Genomic DNA, 20763 nt, shown 5'->3' on the forward strand with positions numbered 1-20763 from the left:
GTAAGTCCTTTCTTCACATTGTACTGCACCTCTCCCTATAACCTCCGATCCCATGTGCTACACCCTATGTACAAAGGGGCACCCAAGTTATGTGCCCCAACGTCCACCTTCCCCACTTTTGAACGATGTGACCATGAAGGGGCTGCTGAGGATGAGGGGGCCGAGGGAGGAGAGGATTGGAGCTTAGAGTGTCTGCAAAGACCCCACTCTGGAGACAAAGCTCATCATTTGTCACCATTGCCTTGGGTAGAGACATCCGACAGTTCTCAGACGGGTGTATGCGAAAGTCGACCGTTGTCAATGGCTGATTTTGGAGACAGTTTGATCGAGTGTGAGCAAGTGGAGCAAGACTTTCAGAAACTGTTGATGGAACTTACAGAAAGTGATGAAGAACTACGCCTTACACAACAACATACTGGTGAAAAAATGCTTCCCACTCAACCGACTACTGCACTCCCTTCTTATCCCCTCAATGTGATGACAGAATGCACCCAAGCAAAACAAATGGCCCCAAAACACATGGATGACGTTTCATGCCGACTTTATAAGGTCCTGTATGGATGCGATGTTGAGATTGTGGATTCAGATAGTGAGGATGTGTCTTTATTACCTACAACTTACTCCCCTGATTACACAAAGCAAGAAGTCAGGAACAATGAGGTTCATGCAGGTGACGGGCAAACAAAGGCTGATAAAGACATTTCAGAGTTTGTGGTTCAGAGTGATGTGCACCACACTTCTTATGCAGGCAGTCTTGATGTGAAATTCATGAGTAGCATGAATGAAACCCAAAATACAAATCAGCCTTTAGCTGGTCATCCTGATGATGAGGATAATTTTGAAAAGATGCTGTCGCTCGGACAGAATGTACCTGAAAATGAGAACAAACCAGCAACACCAATGGAGTTAGTATCTGAATATGTTGACAACTGGGTTATCATTTCACTTTCTGGTACTGAGGAAAGACCGCTTTCTCCAGAGTCGGTAACCGAATACAGGCCAATGTCTCCAGACTCAGCAATGTTAGATATTAGATCGTACTCCCCTGAGTCTGTGGCATTAAATGAAGACTTGTCCATAGACTCTCCCATACCACAATATATATCATGTGTGAATTATCCTGTTACCATTAATTACCACTCATCATCATCATCAGAATCTATGCTGTCAGATACAGAGTATGAGGCTATGCCATTGCTTTTTGAGAAAAGAGCAGTATCTCCTGATTCTCTTGGCTCCGTTAGTGATAACGAGCAGCTGTTGGTGATTCAAACAGCAGTTAGTGTAGAAGAGGGAACTGTTGAAATGCCTGAAACAGCAGCGTATGAAAGTGCTGATGTAGAGAATGAGTTTTTGGTATTTTCACCTCGTCAGGACAAATCTTCATCTTTAACACAACATCCTATACCAGTCTGTGGTTTAGCTTTTGATGCAGACCACTGCAAGCTCGTGTCTCAAATCTGTGACCCACAGTATGTAGGGGTGGCAAACTGCCACTTTTATAGAACCAGGCCGCAATCTTCTCTAGCTGATTCAGAAGATCCCGTTGAAGATAAAGCTGCTGATTTACCATCATGTCATTCTGAAACAAAACGTAGACCAGTAGCGCCAGAAGAGGTATTGCTTGAAGACATGTTTAGATCGGATTCCTCCCACTCACTGAGGATCTTTCAGGCTAGTTCTGTTACAACTACAATGGAAAGATCCTCATCACCTGATTCACTCTGCTCTGATCTAGAATACGGGTCTGTGTCTCTGGAACAATTATTCTCTGAAAACCGAGCTTCATCTCCAGATTCTGTTGATGAAGACAGGCCGCATTCACCTGAGTCACCCATCCCAGAGTTTAAAGTAGCTTTGTCAGAAGGTTATGTTACCGCTACAATGGAAAGGTCCTCATCACCTGATTCACTCTGCTCTGATCTAGAATACGGGTCTGTGTCTCTGGAACAGTTATTCTCTGAAAACAGAGCTTCATCTCCAGATTCTGTTGATGAAGACATGGCTCTTACATCTGAGTCACCCATCCCAGAGTTTAAACTAGCTTTGTCAGAAGGTTATGTTACAGCTACAATGGAAAGATCCTCATCACCTGATTCTCTCTGCTCTGATCTAGAATACGGGTCTGTGTCTCTGGAATCATTATTCTCTGAAAACAGAGCTTCATCTCCAGATTCTGTTGATGAAGACATGGCTCTTACATCTGAGTCACCCATCCCAGAGTTTAAAGTAGCTTTGTCAGAAGGTTATGTTACAGCTACAATGGAAAGGTCCTCATCACCGGATTCTCTCTGCTCTGATCTAGAATACGGGTCTGTGTCTCTGGAATCATTATTCTCTGAAAACAGAGCTTCATCTCCAGATTCTGTTGATGAAGACATGGCTCTTACATCTGAGTCACCCATCCCAGAGTTTAAAGTAGCTTTGTCAGAAGGTTATGTTACAGCTACAATGGAAAGGTCCTCATCACCTGATTCACTCTGCTCTGATCTAGAATACGGGTCTGTGTCTCTGGAACAATTATTCTCTGAAAACAGAGCTTCATCTCCAGATTCTGTTGATGAAGACATGGCTCTTACATCTGAGTCACCCATCCCAGAGTTTAAAGTAGCTTTGTCAGAAGGTTATGTTACGGCTACAATGGAAAGGTCCTCATCACCTAATTCACTCTGCTCTGATCTAGAATACGGGTCTGTGTCTCTGGAATCATTATTCTCTGAAAACAGAGCTTCATCTCCAGATTCTGTTGATGAAGACATGGCTCTTACATCTGAGTCACCCATCCCAGAGTTTAAACTAGCTTTGTCAGAAGGTTATGTTACAGCTACAATGGAAAGATCCTCATCACCTGATTCACTCTGCTCTGATCTAGAATACGGGTCTGTGTCTCTGGAATCATTATTCTCCGAAAACAGAGCTTCATCTCCAGATTCTGTTGATGAAGACATGGCTCTTACATCTGAGTCACCCATCCCAGAGTTTAAAGTAGCTTTGTCAGAAGGTTATGTTACAGCTACAATGGAAAGGTCCTCATCACCTGATTCACTCTGCTCTGATCTAGAATACGGGTCTGTGTCTCTGGAACAATTATTCTCTGAAAACAGAGCTTCATCTCCAGATTCTGTTGATGAAGACATGGCTCTTACATCTGAGTCACCCATCCCAGAGTTTAAAGTAGCTTTGTCAGAAGGTTATGTTACGGCTACAATGGAAAGGTCCTCATCACCTGATTCACTCTGCTCTGATCTAGAATACGGGTCTGTGTCTCTGGAATCATTATTCTCTGAAAACAGAGCTTCATCTCCAGATTCTGTTGATGAAGACATGGCTCTTACACCTGAGTCACCCATCCCAGAGTTTAAACTAGCTGTGTCAGAAGGTTATGTTACGGCTACAATGGAAAGGTCCCCATCACCTGATTCACTCTGCTCTGATCTAGAATACGGGTCTGTGTCTCTGGAACAATTATTCTCTGAAACCAGAGCTTCATCTCCAGATTCTGTTGATGAAGACATGGCTCTTACATCTGAGTCACCCATCCCAGAGTTTAAAGTAGCTTTGTCAGAAGGTTATGTTACGGCTACAATGGAAAGGTCCTCATCACCTGATTCACTCTGCTCTGATCTAGAATACGGGTCTGTGTCTCTGGAACAATTATTCTCTGAAAACAGAGCTTCATCTCCAGATTCTGTTGATGAAGACATGGCTCTTACATCTGAGTCACCCATCCCAGAGTTTAAACTAGCTGTGTCAGAAGGTTATGTTACAGCTACAATGGAAAGATCCTCATCACCTGATTCTCTCTGCTCTGATCTAGAATACGGGTCTGTGTCTCTGGAACTATTATTCTCTGAAAACAGAGCTTCATCTCCAGATTCTGTTGATGAAGACATGGCTCTTACACCTGAGTCACCCATCCCAGAGTTTAAACTAGCTTTGTCAGAAGGTTATGTTACGGCTACAATGGAAAGGTCCTCATCACCTGATTCTCTCTGCTCTGATCTAGAATACGGGTCTGTGTCTCTGGAACAATTATTCTCTGAAACCAGAGCTTCATCTTCAGATTCTGTTGATGATGACAGGCCGCATTCACCTGAGTCACCCATCCCAGAGTTTAAAGTAGCTTTGTCAGAAGGTTATGTTACGGCTACAATGGAAAGGTCCTCATCACCTGATTCACTCTGCTCTGATCTAGAATACGGGTCTGTGTCTCTGGAACAATTATTCTCTGAAAACAGAGCTTCATCTCCAGATTCTGTTGATGAAGACATGGCTCTTACATCTGAGTCACCCATCCCAGAGTTTAAACTAGCTTTGTCAGAAGGTTATGTTACGGCTACAATGGAAAGGTCCTCATCACCTGATTCACTCTGCTCTGATCTAGAATACGGGTCTGTGTCTCTGGAACAATTATTCTCTGAAAACAGAGCTTCATCTCCAGATTCTGTTGATGAAGACATGGCTCTTACATCTGAGTCACCCATCCCAGAGTTTAAAGTAGCTTTGTCAGAAGGTTATGTTACAGCTACAATGGAAAGATCCTCATCACCTGATTCTCTCTGCTCTGATCTAGAATACGGGTCTGTGTCTCTGGAATCATTATTCTCTGAAAACAGAGCTTCATCTCCAGATTCTGTTGATGAAGACATGGCTCTTACATCTGAGTCACCCATCCCAGAGTTTAAACTAGCTGTGTCAGAAGGTTATGTTACAGCTACAATGGAAAGATCCTCATCACCTGATTCTCTCTGCTCTGATCTAGAATACGGGTCTGTGTCTCTGGAATCATTATTCTCTGAAAACAGAGCTTCATCTCCAGATTCTGTTGATGAAGACATGGCTCTTACTTCTGAGTCACCCATCCCAGAGTTTAAACTAGCTGTGTCAGAAGGTTATGTTACAGCTACAATGGAAAGATCCTCATCACCTGATTCACTCTGCTCTGATCTAGAATACGGGTCTGTGTCTCTGGAATCATTATTCTCTGAAAACAGAGCTTCATCTCCAGATTCTGTTGATGAAGACATGGCTCTTACTTCTGAGTCACCCATCCCAGAGTTTAAACTAGCTGTGTCAGAAGGTTATGTTACAGCTACAATGGAAAGATCCTCATCACCTGATTCTCTCTGCTCTGATCTAGAATACGGGTCTGTGTCTCTGGAACTATTATTCTCTGAAAACAGAGCTTCATCTCCAGATTCTGTTGATGATGACAGGCCGCATTCACCTGAGTCACCCATCCCAGAGTTTAAACTAGCTGTGTCAGAAGGTTATGTTACGGCTACAATGGAAAGGTCCCCATCACCTGATTCACTCTGCTCTGATCTAGAATACGGGTCTGTGTCTCTGGAACAATTATTCTCTGAAAACAGAGCTTCATCTCCAGATTCTGTTGATGAAGACATGGCTCTTACATCTGAGTCACCCATCCCAGAGTTTAAAGTAGCTTTGTCAGAAGGTTATGTTATGGCTACAATGGAAAGGTCCTCATCACCTGATTCACTCTGCTCTGATCTAGAATACGGGTCTGTGTCTCTGGAACAATTATTCTCTGAAAACAGAGCTTCATCTCCAGATTCTGTTGATGAAGACATGGCTCTTACATCTGAGTCACCCATCCCAGAGTTTAAAGTAGCTTTGTCAGAAGGTTATGTTACGGCTACAATGGAAAGGTCCTCATCACCTGATTCTCTCTGCTCTGATCTAGAATACGGGTCTGTGTCTCTGGAATCATTATTCTCTGAAAACAGAGCTTCATCTCCAGATTCTGTTGATGAAGACATGGCTCTTACATCTGAGTCACCCATCCCAGAGTTTAAAGTAGCTTTGTCAGAAGGTTATGTTACGGCTACAATGAAAAGATCCTCATCACCTGATTCACTCTGCTCTGATCTAGAATACGGGTCTGTGTCTCTGGAACAATTATTCTCTGAACACAGAGCTTCATCTCCAGATTCTGTTAATGAAGACACGCCGCTATGTGCCATTACAGCTACTCTTGGAAAACCCTTATCACCCGTTTCTCTTTCGTCAAGGAATGAGTACTCAGCTCTCTCATTTTGCTCTGCAGTTCGATCTTCATCTCTTTATTCTGAAATTTCTGGAGAAGACAGTGGTTACTTTCCAATACCGACATTTGAAACAGGTCTTACTGAATCAATTTCAATTACTGATCATAAATTACTACTTTCTAAATCACTAAGTTCAAATTCTGAGCTTCAACAATCAAGTGTAGACATAACTGAACAGACACCCAAACCTCCTGAATCAGGAATCACAGAGTTTACAGAGACTGCTGGTAGTGGTAAGTCCTTAAAGAAGATTAAAGTGCCCATCTATAAACTTGTTTATGGTGCTGAATTTTGGAAGCTAAGTTCTCAAATACATGATCATCACTATGTCGGAGAGGCAAGTAAAACTGGGTTTTTTGAGTATGCTGGAACCAAAACTGAGTATGTTCTGGAGAATTCAGAGGACAGACCACTGTCACCTGATTCAGAAAACAGGTCTTTATTGCTGGAGGAAATTACAGATTCTCCAGATTCTTTGAAAGGCATCTGCTCGGATTCCCCAGTTCCTCCGATTTCCCCTTACTTTTCTAACATTTCAGAGTGTCACTCATCTTTACCAGAAACAGCTGTGTCAACTGATGGATCAGACCACAACAAAAGGAGGCCTTTATCACATGTTTCTGTAATATCTGCAGATGGAAGCGCTCCATTTTTACCTGATTCACCCTTACAAGACTTCAGACCTGTTGTACCTGAATTGCACACAGCTGCCTTTGGATATAGGTCCTCCAAACCAGAGTCATTGCTTTCACATACTGAATATGGCTTCTCAACGTCAGTGGTCTTTACAGATGAGAGAACAGACTCAGCTCAATCAGCTTCCAATCTTGAAGAGAAGATGTCAGCAGCTGATGAAACATTTAGGGCACACCAGATGATATGTCAGCTGTATGATCCTCATTATGTAGGAGAAGGTTTTGTAAACAGAGCTGAAATAGTTGATGATACTGGGACCAATGTAGAATGTATTCAACTCGATTCAGATGTGACAGATGAACGCCGACTTCCATCGCCTGATTCAGGCGTATCTAGAGACGAAAGTCGAACTCAATCACCAGATTCATCTGAACCTCAGGTCATGTCAGGAGTAGCTGAACGTTACCCATCATTTGTTGAGTTTAGATCAACAGTTATGTCTGATGTTAAGTATTCATCTTTAGCTAACCGCTTACTTGATACTGAAGATAGGCCGGTTGTTGTAGAATCATTAGAATCAGAAACTGAAGAGAAACCTTTGACCTTTGACTCTATATCAGATCATAGAATTTCCTCACCTGTATCACTAATGGCAAATGTCACATCATCTTCTCCTGAATCAAGTGGCTCTCTAAACAAATCAGGTCATTTACCAAATTCCACTCTTTCTTGTGTGGATGCCAGTGGTCACAGGTCGTCATCACCTGAATCGGTAACTTCAGAAATAGAATATGCTCCTTTGATTTCACAGATGTTTGATGTTAAGGACAGACCAGAGTCCTGCCAATCAGATGTGTCTGACCTCAGATGTTTGTCTCCTGACTCTCCACTACCCCAGTACACCACCATGTTAGAAGTCAAATACCAGCCCTTATCACCCATATCAGTGTATTCAGATGAGGATTCAGAGAGAGATTTGTGTGCCACGGGGCTTTTTAAGGACAGAGCCGAATCTTCTGAATCAGCTGCATCAGAGTTTAAACTTTTACTAGACTCACCAATTCCTGGATTTAGACCAGATCTAGAATCATCAATATCATATACAGACTTCAGGTCTTGTTCACCTAAATCTGTGTTATCTGATTTTGAAACAAAGTTATATTCTCTGGTCCCAGAAGGCCAGCATTCATCTCCAGAATCTTTACCATCTGTGAGCAAATACACAAGTCTTTCTCCTGATTCCCCTGTACCTGACTTCAGACGGGGTTTGCCAGAAACGAATGTTGAGTTCAAAGCTCACGGGTCATCGTCACTTGAATCAGTGGCTTCAGAAACAGAATATGCTCCTCTGATTTTACAGATGTTTGAGGACAGGGCAGAATCTCCTGATTCAACTCAGTCAGAAGATCATTTTAAACCCCTTTCACCTGACTCACCCATTCGGTTACCTCGTGAGTCTCACAGTGCTTTAAGGTCCATGCACCCTGAGTCAGTGCTTTCAGACCTAAAAACAGACCTCCCAACACTTGGTAAACCACTTTCTCCTGAATCTCTATCACCAGATAAACTTTCGCCTGATTCACCTGTACCTGACTTTGTGAAAACACTGTTTAGAGTACCCAAAAATGTCTTTGCACAAAGATCGGCATCTCATGAGTCAACATGTTCAGACGATGAATATATTTTTATAAGTTTAAGCTCACTAGCTCATGACATGAGATGCTCTTCACCTGGCTCGGTAGCTTCTGGAGATGAGTACCAAGTGCAGTCACCAGACTCGCCAATACCCGATTACACACCAGGAATGCCAGAACGTGTCATTGTAAATGTTGGGTATCGCTCATCCTCTCCTGAATCCATCGAATCCGATGTCGAGTACGCTGTGAGGGACTTTTTGATGTCCACAATTTTCTGTGTTGAGAACAGACCAGATTCTCCTGAATCAGTAGAATCAGAAACAGAAGAAAGGCCGCTCTCTGTTGAATCTATACCAGAATACAGACCCATGTCTCCTGGGTCATTAGTGCTACTTGGAAACATTAGATCAGTATCTCCAGAATCTACTCGGTCATTGGATGAACACAAGAAGCTTTCTCCAGACTCACCTCTCCCTTGGTTTGCACAAAATGTTTTTGAGGCTCCAGCAGCAGGAACACTTTATGGGAGCTCATCCTCTGAATCATTATCATCATTATTTTCAGATCTGGACTGTGATCGGACATATTCTCCATTTAATGCAAACATCACTACCAAGAGAGCATTGTCAGCGCAGTCCGAAAGATCATTTGACGAACTCCTGGGATCTGAATCACCAGTGCCCGACTTCACAAAGAGTTTTGTGGAAACTTTCACGTGTGTGAGAAACATGTCACCATTAGACTTTTCAGATTCTGACAGTTTATCCCAGGCTTCAGCTCCATTCTGTACGGAAGAAAGAACAACATCACCTGAATCTTTAGTATTAGATACGGAGGAAACACTTGCATCCAGATCATCTTTAAAGGAATCAAAAGACCCACCTGACCCTAAAGAATCACTAATGATGGTAACTGAGTATAATCTCGCTGATGATGCTGAGCGATGGAGTCCAAGTTCTCAAGCAAGTCATCTTCAGTGTGCCAGAGAAACTTTGCATAGTAAAGAAAGGTTTACACAGTTTGTTGACAGCACAATAGACTACGAGAGAAGTGAAACAGATATAAACAAGCAAGACGTGACGGTCACACGACCACATTCAGAGGAGGCAGACTCACTTCCACCTATGACTGAACACATTTTCTCTTCGCGAGCACTTCCATACAGACAGGGAAAGTCTATATTTGAATTGCCTGAGGCAGAAACACAGGATGAAGATTCACCAGAATCCTCCAATGCAGTCGTGTTAGACGTAAGAGCACCAGGAACTGTGACATCAGTCAGTCAGTTCAGACCACTTTCACCAGATTCTCCAGTACCAGAACTTACTGTGGCATTGTCAGAGTGTGTAAGGTTTCCCAGATCATCATCGTCGTCACCTTTAGCGTTGGGTTCAGATCATACGCCACTGAATGTAGACTTTGACTTTGTAGAATTCAGACCATCATCTGTGGAAGTTCCACGGTTTGATGATCAAAACGAGACAGACAGGCCACTATCCTCTGAGTCCTCTGAATACATACCTGTGTCATTCGAATCTGCCGTACACATGGCTGACAAAAGAGCCTCATCTCCAGAATCAATGCCAGAGTTCAATGAGAACAGGCCGCTGTCTCCAGACTCTCCCATCCCTCAGTTTACAGAGTCGTTGGAGGCTTACAGCACGATTTGTGAGTCATCAACTGAATCACAGAGTTCAGACTCAGAGTACGAGTTGATTGTCAAATCATCAAAAGTTGCTGGTAGTGACAGACCATCCTCACCTGAATCTGTGTCGTCTCTCGGTGAGTCTGAACAACTGTTACCTGACTCACCGGTACCTGAATTTATGAGAATATTGTCGTCTTATTTTATGAATGCCACTCCAGTAGATAGATCATCTTCTCCGGTTTCTTTGGCATCAGACTCTGAGTTTGTGGCCTTGCCTGTTGATTGTTGGATTAATGATATTTCACGACCTTTGAGCCCTGAAGCTGCGGAATCAGAGGAGGAATTAGACTCTGATCCATCTTCATCGTTACTTATCAAACGCCCAATAGCGATGTCAGCGTTAGTAATTCAAATTGGGGATAAGTCTGGTGAAGAACGTCCTAAGTGGCAAGAAATGAAAGAATTACAACCAGAATTTGGGTCATATAAAGAATGGATGGAGCCCGGATCCGAGGTTGGAAGCTTCTCAACTTCCCAAACCACCATCTGTGAGGAAGACTCACATGTTAACGATGGTGAAGGAAAGCAGAAGAAGACCCAGCCTGTTAGTGGTGATGATCTAAAGACCAAGCTAGCCTCTCAAAGGGTAAGACTGAAAGCATGAAATCCAGCCGAGAGTAGCTAGTTTTGATTAACCTTTTATGTCACTTGGACATAAAAAAGTGTAACTCTGTGTGACGAACTAACAACAACATGGATTAATGCTGGGATGAGTCGTGAGCTACTAATTATTCCCTTCAGTTCATTTGTCTGATGACAGACGGTTGTTTGTTGCACTTTTTGCAGTCTGTTGCACGTTTCTAAGCAGTAAGCCTATTTCCCTGAACTCAGACTAAACTTGTTGTTTTTGTGGATTAAAAAAGGGTTTGTCTACATAGTTAAAGCTCAGCCTCTGGTATTCTTAGTTAGCTACTGAGATAATGTTGAAATTTCACTTCCAGGCTCCTGAGACACCAAAGGAAAGGTTTCAAACAGTCGATGACACACAGCTTCAGTCTGCTACAACAATAACACAGCAGAGCAGCAACATAGGTGTGGTCTTTGGTGAAGACGAGCCGATGGCGTCAGTCCCTCTACAGCTGCCTGAACACAGCACATACACAACTCACAGAGCTGTTACTCCAATTCTGCCTTCACGTGAGAAGGCTTCGTTTGCATCCCACAGGTGCTCTGAGTGGGCAGCACGATCTAGTGAGCACTTTCCACCCTCGCCAGCTCCTGATCAAGATCAGGCAATGCTTCAAGAACATCTGAGAGCTCCTGACTGTAGCCACGTGTCCTCGAATGACAGGAGTTCAGAAGTGTTCAGCGACTCTATGTCAGCTAAGCTTGAGAGCCAAGCTCTGACCAAGAAAGAGTCTGAAACCCTTGGAGACACCGAAGACTTTTCACCAGACTTTGAGAAGGTCCTCACAGGAACCAGAGAGGCGTCCGAATCTGAATTAGGTAAACCGGATGTCCCAGTAAAGCAACACTTCTCTGAATCTCCACAGCACTCTGATTCAGATACGGAGTTCTTTGACTGCAGACAAGCCTTCTCTGACTTTTCTGAACCAGAAGATGTGATTACCTATCATATCTCTGAACCACCTTCACCAGTACCTGGGAGTAGTCTTGATACTGGCCCTCAACGTGCTACTCAAGCAAACCAGCTCTTCTTGCGGGCAGAAGATAGAAATCTCTTCTCTCCCAGCAGTGAAAGTCTTCCTGAATTTGCTTATGATGTAGCGTATCAGACAGACAGTGGGCTCCCCATACTGGAGGAGCTCCCTTCCAGAGATCAGGCAGAATACTATGACGATGATGACTTCCTGGGACGGGTAAGGTTGAGCATGAGCACGGTGCTGTCTGGTTGAAGCTGATTGCTGTGGATCTGCATTCCTAAATCAAGAGAAGCAATCAGTCTGTACTTTGGAGACTAAAACTGAAAATGCTTTTGTGTGCATAAATATTAGAAATATTGTCATAACACAAACACGTCTTCCTCACACCAGTGTGTTGTTTGGGTTTGTTTGTTTGCAGTATCTCAAACTGTTGATGAAATGCACGAGCTGCTGTAAGGAATCTTTAACAGAGACATTTGCACCTGTTTGATTTCTGCCTGTTGTAGTTCATCCCACTCATATGTACAGATGATTGCCCCTTTAAATATATGCAAAAAGAAGCTATGAAGGATGCAGTCATAAAGTGCAGTTATGCTTTTGTTCATGCACAGCTCTCTTAAGGTAAAGACTTGAGTTCTGGTCTTTGGACTCCAGCTTGAGTCTTTTATTTTTAGCCGTGTTGCAGATTTGTTTGAGTACTTCAGACCCCCCCTTTGTTCTTCAGTAGTGGTAGAGTCTTCGGTACAGGTGGCCTTACATTTGACTCTGGGATTCAGGACTTCCCTACACTGACTGCACGTACCCAGGCCAAGTGCAGCTCATCGCCTCTAACTCTGCTAACAATGTTTCCACTTTGACTTGTTTGGACGTCAGATTGATGGACAGCAGCGATTTCTGGCCAACAATCTGGGCAGTTCATTGCTTGTGTTGATGCACACCTGAATGCTGTCGACTTCTGCTCACATGCATTTGATTAGCAGAACCTGCTGCTGCTACTCACCCTCTGAATCCCTGTGGAGGCAGTAACAGTGGACTCACAGCATTGCACAGAGACCTGTAGAAGTCAAGAGAAAAGAAGCAGTGGCTGACTGTAGACCCATGCTATGTTGACCCATGCTGGTTATGTGCAGGAGATAGCTGAGGAGCTAGGGATGCTGTCCTCTGATAGCTCAGAGGAGGATGTACTGACCACCAGGGTGGTCCGACGCAGAGTAATCATCCAGGTAAACGAGCATGACTGCGTGACTGTGCAGTGCGCCTCATGTTGAAGGTTTAGGTGCTCCTTTTCAGATTAATCCTGTATAACACACTCGCCTCAAATTCATTTTCCTCTAATGCAGAACGTCATCAGAAATAGAAACTTTGGTCCTTTCCAATTTCTCTGATTTTAGATTCACATTTTTGGGTTTTTTGCTTGTTTTTTAAAATAAATTTGTATTTCTGCACTTTGTTCTACACATGTTGTCGTGTCACCGTTAGGGTTTCTTTCTTTTGTTACTGGAAGTGATCATTGTGCATTGAAAAAGGAAAGCTGTGTATAACCTGTTTGGACCCATAATGACGCTGTTTTCAGACGGACTTACAGAGATATGTTGGAGCTGACTGTTATTAATTACCGTTGGACTGATTGTGTTCCTTGACGTCTGTAGATTGTGCGTAATGTGAGTGAAGGTGTGAACCAACAGCAGGCGTTTTGTGTCTTTGCAGGCCGATAACCTGCCAGACATCCCCCTGCAGACCCTGACAGAAGAGAAGTACACCGATGAAGATGGCAACATGGTAGTGAAGAAAGTGAGGAAGACTCAGCATCAGCATTACACCTAAAACCTGGTCCTTCATACAGAAAACCTTTACAGTGACTTTCCTCTCCAACAGGTCACGCGGAGGGTCATTCGTAAGTATGTGTCTCCAGACGGCATGGAAACACAGGAAGTGACCATCGAGGGCTCTCACCAGGAGTCGGTCCAGATAGAGGAGGGCGATGCTGTTTCAAGGGTGGTGAAGAGAACCGTGCTGCATAGTGGAGGCGACCAGAGGGAGGTGAGAGCCTCTGACGTCTGCTTTGTGTTTCATATCCGGTCATGAGGAGAGTTATTTTAACCCTAACGCCTGATCGAGCTTTACAGACATGATGTTTCTCGTTTTAATGAAGCTGCAGAAATGAAAGAAGGTGGTGATATTTGTTTAATGTGCACACTGAAGGACAACAGGATTCCTCACACTGGAAAGCCAAAGCCATCCTGAGTAAATCCAGCTAACTGTAGGCACGTCTTTGCTGTCGTTCAGTCCACAGTAACCATGACATCGTATTTCCTTCCCAGCTGACCTTTGCAGAGTCCCCGGCTCTGAGCGCTGCCACGGCGTCAGAGTTTGAAGTGGAGCCAGTGCAGGGCAGAAAAGTCAGCAAGGTTGTCAAGACAACCGTGGTGCGAGGCGAGAGGATGGAGAAGCACACGGGAGACCCGTCGCTGGCTGCAGACCTGCCTTCAGCCAGAGAGGACTTTGAGAAGGTCAGTACGAGTTCAGCTCGGGAATATTTGTCTTTAGATGCTTCGAGGATGAAAGGACACTCGTGGTGTGATGCATCACTGAGCTGAGAAAAGCTTTCCAACATCTGATCTGTGTTTCCTCATCTTCCCCTCCAGGCTATGAGTTATGCTGGAGCATTTGGAAAAGTGCTAATGCCGCATATAGTAGAGAAAGAGCTTGTGCAGGATGACGGCTCTGTGGTTAAAAGGTTGGGCTGCATGAGAGTGTGGAGACCTCACTAAGTGTTAGAGCCTGAGCGTGCTGTGTGACTCTGTGCTAACCTTTATTGTCTGTGAGAAAACAGACACGTGCACATTATTTATACTTTTGTTGTCTTCATCAGATCCTGAGATGTGCAGCATAGCAATAATAGATGCAGACACACATGTACCAAATATTTCACATTACTGGTACAACCAGTGAGTAATAAAGCAAAGCAAAGCTGCATGATGCTCCACTCCTCAAATATATGCTAATGTTTGCTCATGCTCTGCTCGTCTGCCAGTAACTCTGATGCTGTGAGAACAGGCTGTGAATATAAGAGTGAACTCGGCTAATTCAGCTGTTGTTTCAGTCCACATGATGTGTGACATCATTCTTTTAAAAGGGCGTCGCCACATGTTTGATCCAATAACAACTCCAGCTGGAGTCAAACCAGCTTTTAGATGTGTACGCCAACAACACCTCGAGTATAGATACAATACAGTTACAATTATGAGGAAAGAGTTTGTTTAGATGGTTCTAGAAATCTGAAATATCAGAAGAAGCACAAAAACGTTTCAAATCATGATGCAAATATTTAAACAACATTTAAAGCATGATGCATCATGTGGTTATAATTAATTAACATGGACATGAAGGTGATGCCTTTGTTGTTCTGAAACAAACGTGGACCCTGCAGAGTCTGCAGCCCCTTATGTGATCCTGGATGAAGTACCATGTTTCCTGTCCCTGCAGAAGCCAGATGCGTAACTCACGCACCCAGAAGAGGACCGTGGTGAGGGATGCTCGGGGGAAGCATGTGCACCTGGAGCGCCTGGACAACACTGCAGACGCCCTGCAGCCTGATGCGCTGCAGCAGCACCTGCAGCGACTGCTCCAGCGCTACTGTGAGGACACCGAGGAGAAGGAGGAGGAGGAGGAGGAGGAGGAGGAGGAGGAGAACCTGAGCTGAGCAGCTGCTTCCACTGATCTACATTTCCACTAAAGCTTTTGGTGACGTACACTTCCTCAGATCAAACCGCCCCCTGCTCATCACTGGAGTTTTTCTTTCTTCTTCTTTGGTTTGTCAGAACCGTGTTTTTGTGCTTTAACAGTAGATGTTCGCTCTGATTGTGACCAAAGATAGCCACGCCTCACCGTCCTGATGGTTTCTGTTCGTGTTTCCTGCGGCTGCTTTGATGTGATGTAGGTACGATGCACCAAAGGCGGAGTAGAAAGAAAAGGCGCGTCATGTTTCGCCTCGCGCACCGGCCTCTTCTTGAACTGTAAACATTTGTACATAGGGGAGCTGACAAGTCAAGCTGGGACGGGAAGAAGCTGAAATAATTCAAAGCATTTACCACGTTAGCCCACGTAAGCCTGCTGTACATGCACCGATGCAGACACATGAGATTAACGCCAGACAGAATAAAGTGTGAATCATCAGAACCTGCCGATCTGTTTACACAGGCTGTGGTCACACCTTTTGTCTTCCCACAATGCATCTGCCCTTATGTTATCTGTCCACACGTGTGGAGTTCCTGTCACAGAGCTGCACCTCTGTGTGCTGTATACGGAGAAAGAAAGTCATGATGATGAATGTTTCGGTGCAGCACTCATGTCCTCGTGTCTCATGTTGGTGCTTTTCCTTACCTGCAGCTACACGTAGCGTTTTCACCCCTTTTAAAGCACAGCTGTGACTGTTATTGTCAACAAATCTGCAGAAAAACCCAATGCCAGCTCTGCTTTTACACAGCTCTGTCATTGGCCATGCATACGCAGCAACATTTCCTCCAGCTTGCAACACTGAGTTTAAGATAAAATGAAGTGTTGAGTCTGTGAGAAAATGGACAGTTTGCCTTTGATTTATTAGGAAAATCATCACAGGTTTCATGGTCTCAGTCTTTAAGTGTTCTTCAAGCTCGTTTAGCAAATTATGGACGGAAAATAGACATTGGAGCAAAAACCATATGATTTGGTAACAGATGGAAGAACTATCAACAGGAAGAGACAATGACCAGCCCACAGGTTCTGATTAGATCAACTAATCGCTCCAATAGACGATAAATGGTGTCAAACCAGCTCCAGAAACCAGTGGCTCCTTAGAGTCTGGTTCTGGTCCCAGTAACTTTGTTGGTGTTGGGCTTCTCGTCAGATTTGCAGACACGTAACAGCAGACGTGTCCTTTAGTTTGTTTTAAACACATAAATAATGTAGTCGTGATTGTTTGTTGTCATCACTGTTATCACGTTTGACTTTAAAGCCAGGCCGAGGCTTTTACCCCTTCATTTATGACACCTGTGTTTATTTATTGCTGTGTGTGTGAGAGAGTCTGGATGTGTGTTAAAGCTACAGTAAACCTTTGTTTCTTTGCCATCGCAGACAAACAGTTGTTGTGAGGCGGCTACGACGCAGTCAGTGTGTTTGCTGCTCATGTTTTCCATGTAATCCACGTGTTGCCATTACTTTGAGTGTGATCCACTGGAAGAATAAAGGTCGAAGAGAAAACTGATCCCATGGTGATAACAATATATACATATTAACAGTGCAAATATTTATGCGGGCATGTGTGACTTTACCAGATGATCAAAATAAAAATGAGGAGCTGCAGTGTGTTTGTGGCACAATAATAAAACTGTACATGTCTCAAATCACGCCGTCGTCATTTTTTCAACCAGCAGCAGAGTGTCCACCACAGGTAACTTCAAAGAGTTTGTGACAAAGGATATTTCTGTGCACTGGGAGTTCTGGGAGAACACTGGGAACACTGGTCAAAGCTGACCTGAGTCTGCAGCAGGTGAGTTTTCTGTAAACTGGTTAATGATGAAGAAAGTGCCAACTGTACACACGGTTTTATTGTAGCTTTGGGGAGATTTACTTGTATTATCTTACGCTAACTTTAGTGTATCTGATAAAACCTAAATCTACTATGAATGTTACAGAGTTACAAAGACGAGGGTCAGATACGCTGCTTTGAATTAAGTCTCAGAGTTTGTGGAGGTATTTTGGCCCTCTGTTCTTTACAACATGAGCTCATAAATATGTGAAAAGCTCGATTACTGCTCACGTGTTTGGCCAGGCTTAAGCTCCGGGGTGGGGAGGGCCTCGAGGGCCGGTGTCCTGCAGGTTTTAGGTCTCACCCTGGGTCAGCACACCAGCTCATTACCTCTGGAGAACCTCAGGACATGTAGAGGAGGTCCTTCAGCAGTCTGAATCAGCTGACACGTCTGAAACCTGCAGGACGCTGGAGGCCTGGAGTTCCCCTTCCTGCTTTAGCTGTTGCTCAGCTAACACAGAGGTTTTACATTAACAGCTTGGTTTATGAGCTTTAGCAACATAAAGCATTTTTAGACTGTTGTGATTTGGTGCTATGTGATAACATTGAACTCGAGGAGTTTGTGGTCAATGTCTACGAGGTTTTGTAGGTGCAACAAACATAATTAGGGACATAAACATAATTATGTGTAATAATAAAGTAATATTATCGATCCAAGCAGTGCTTTTGCAAACCTCTGCCTCTCTAAGATGCTGCTTGTTGACCAACGTTGTTGGAGACATGTTGCTACTGCACACCTGATATATTTTCTCTTATTAAATTCTTTTATTTACACAGTGTCTCCACTTTGTTGAATTGGATTGTGTGGTAGTATGTGTTATTAGTGCGTGATGTGTTTCCTTTGACACAGTCTGAGAAGTCTTTGTAAACTCTTCTTCACAAACTTAGGTTGTGTAATCTGGCTAACTCGCACACAAATACACAGGAGAGATTTTAGTCTTGGGTTGTAGTCACTATGTTTATGTTTATATATAGATGTTTTTATTTACATATATGTGGGAACCATGAAGAGGCCGCTAGGAAAGCTGCAACCACCAAGTACCTGCAGAGGGTCAGGCAAGTCCTGAGGAGTCAGCTGAACGGTAAGAACAAGATCCGGGCCATCAACACCTACGCCCTGCCCGTGATCAGGTACCCTGCTGGGGTAATAGGCTGGCCAAAGGAGGAGATAGAAGCCACTGACATAAAGACAAGAAAGCTCCTTACCATGCATGGAGGGTTTCACCCCAAGTCCAGCACCATGAGGCTGTACGCTAAGCGGAAGGAAGGGGGCCGGGGACTGGTGAGTGTCAGCACCACAGTCCAGGATGAGACAACAAACATCCAAGAATACATCACGAAGATGGCCCCAACTGACAGTGTGCTCAGTGAATACCTCAGGCAGCAGAAACCCAAGAAAGAGGAGGGAGACGAGGAACCATCATGGAAGGACAGGCCCCTGCACGGTATGTACCACCGGCAGATAGAGGAGGTGGCTGATATCCAGAAATCCTACCAGTGGCTGGACAAAGCTGGACTGAAAGATAGCACAGAGGCACTAATCATGGCAGCACAAGAACAAGCTCTGAGTACAAGATCCATAGAGGCTGGGGTCTATCACACCAGGCAAGACCCCAGGCTGTGTAAAGATGAGACAATCCAGCACATAACAGCAGGGTGCAAGATGCTAGCAGGCAAGGCATACATGAACGCCATAACCAAGTGGCCGGCATAGTGTACAGGAACATCTGTGCCGAGTATAACCTGGAAGTCCCGAGGTCAAAATGGGAAATGCCCCCAAGGGTGGTGGAGAATGACCGAGCTAAGATCCTGTGGGACTTCCAGATACAGACAGACAAAATGGTGGTGGCTAACCAACCGGACATAGTGGTGGTAGACAAACAGAAGAAGACGTAGTGATCGATGTAGCGGTTCACAATGACAGCAACATCAGGAAGAAGGAACACGAGAAGCTGGAGGGGTACCAAGAGTTGAGTGAAAGACTCGAAAAGATGTGGAGATGTGAAGGTGATGGTGGTAATTTTTACATCAAATTATTTCAACATTTTGTTTTAGTTCAGTTTTATTTCTACAGCTCCAAATCACAACAAAATTACTGCTTTATACTGTAAAGACCCCACAATAAGAGAGAAACCCCAACGTGCAAGAGCTTGGTGACAGGAATAAGTCAGGGAGGGGCGGCCTCTGCTGAAACCGAGTGAGGATGAAGGGCGGGCAGGTTCAGCATCAAAGCACAACAAGAAATATCAAAGCTAAACATCAGCAGCAGATATTCAGAAATATCACTGAGTTCACATAAGGAATGAAAAAACAAATCGCTCATTGGCATAAATCACATTTTATTTGAGATTTCTTAAACATCAGGCTTGGCCCATCATGGCAACATTAAATACCAGCAGCCCATCATACAGTTCAATCACAAAGATAAACCCAAAGTGTCCTTTGAAATGGACGAATGTGATCAAAGAAATCAATACGAAGCAGTTCTCTAAATATTTCAGTGATTATTTAATACACAAAAACACACCTGTGACTTTAATGGCTTCCTCTGCACTTAATTCAAACTGGAATTAAAGAAGTTCCCTGTGATCTCCACAACAACCGTTTCCCTGGTGGCACTAAAATAACTACAGCGTAACATAATGAGTGTTGAACAACCCGGTCAGTGGTGAAACTTAGCAAACTGATTTACAGTTAAACAGGATTTAAGCAGAGGATGAAAGACGGAGGATAAAATGTTCTTAAAGGTAAGTGAGCAGAAGGACAAGCATCAATATCACACTGTAAAATGTAAACAAACAGATTCACATAATTCTTATTGTATGAAAATATGATTTGACTGGCAGGAGTCGCAGAATGGCTTTAAGAATCTATCTCTTCACACGATGCTCCGTGACCAAACTAAACAAACGGTTTCCCTTTTAAACATGTAGTTACAGCTCCTAGTAAACATCAGTAAGATAAGTCATATGGATCAAGCAAAGAGCAAATTACATTGATTACCCAAACCTATAGATCAAACAAAGCTTGTGTCTGGAAACAGAAACGTGATTAAAAAGTTTGATATCGGTCATTGTGCCAAAAGGTCAAAATATCACGATAGCACAACATGTGTAGTCATGACTGGGAGCTTCACATAGACTAGCCCATTAAAATCAAGTGGAACCAGTGGCACCATTAGAGTCCACTTCTATTAAAAAAGAATATATCAAGAAACCAGTAATAAAAATGCTGCAAACAGATATGTTGAACACCCTGCACTCTCTCTACAAAGTGATATTGTCAAAGTGTGAACTTTACATTTGGAATAAACTTCAGTTCAGCAGCGACAATGTAAACAACACACTGAGAGGGCAGAGCGCTAGCAAACAAGGGGGAGGCAAGGCTTGGATGGAACGACGGCAGAAGTCCGTCAGCTGACGGCTGTAGGCTGGAAGGTAGTCGAGGTCATCTCAGCTGAAAGTGGAGCACAGACACAAACCCACACAGTCAGCTTCACCCACTGCTCTGATCTAGTTACTGGCATTACGGCTCGTTAGAC

General features: G+C 43.8%; 2 protein-coding genes across 30 annotated transcripts in view; one reads left to right on the top strand and one right to left on the bottom strand.

Moving 5' to 3' along the window:
* Positions 1–17040, top strand: part of LOC146490499 (ankyrin-2-like) — a 147978-nt gene extending 130938 nt beyond the window's left edge. For 16 of the 20 annotated variants that reach the window (XM_085153126.1, XM_085153127.1, XM_085153129.1 and 13 more), the window contains 5 exons: positions 13364–13447; positions 13532–13696; positions 13978–14166; positions 14302–14393; positions 15143–17040. In XM_085153126.1, coding sequence (XP_085009252.1) covers positions 13364–13447; positions 13532–13696; positions 13978–14166; positions 14302–14393; positions 15143–15359 — 747 coding nt within the window. In that variant the 3' untranslated portion in view covers positions 15360–17040. Of the gene's footprint in view, positions 1–6; positions 10639–10993; positions 11873–12786; positions 12880–13363; positions 13448–13531; positions 13697–13977; positions 14167–14301; positions 14394–15142 lie in introns of those variants that run through there. The other 4 variants (XM_085153116.1, XM_085153117.1, XM_085153115.1 and 1 more) reach the window with 4 other exon arrangements.
* LOC146490503 (calcium/calmodulin-dependent protein kinase type II delta 1 chain) overlaps positions 15459–20763 on the bottom strand; it is a 74497-nt gene continuing 69192 nt past the window's right edge. For all 10 annotated transcript variants that reach the window (XM_085153154.1, XM_085153150.1, XM_085153152.1 and 7 more), the window contains one exon: positions 15459–20678. In XM_085153154.1, coding sequence (XP_085009280.1) covers positions 20675–20678 — 4 coding nt within the window. In that variant the 3' untranslated portion in view covers positions 15459–20674. The remainder of the gene's footprint in view (positions 20679–20763) is intronic.

This window comes from Neolamprologus multifasciatus, unplaced genomic scaffold (genome assembly GCF_963576455.1).
Source record: "Neolamprologus multifasciatus unplaced genomic scaffold, fNeoMul1.2 chr03_unloc_1, whole genome shotgun sequence".
Lineage (NCBI taxonomy): Eukaryota > Metazoa > Chordata > Actinopteri > Cichliformes > Cichlidae > Neolamprologus > Neolamprologus multifasciatus.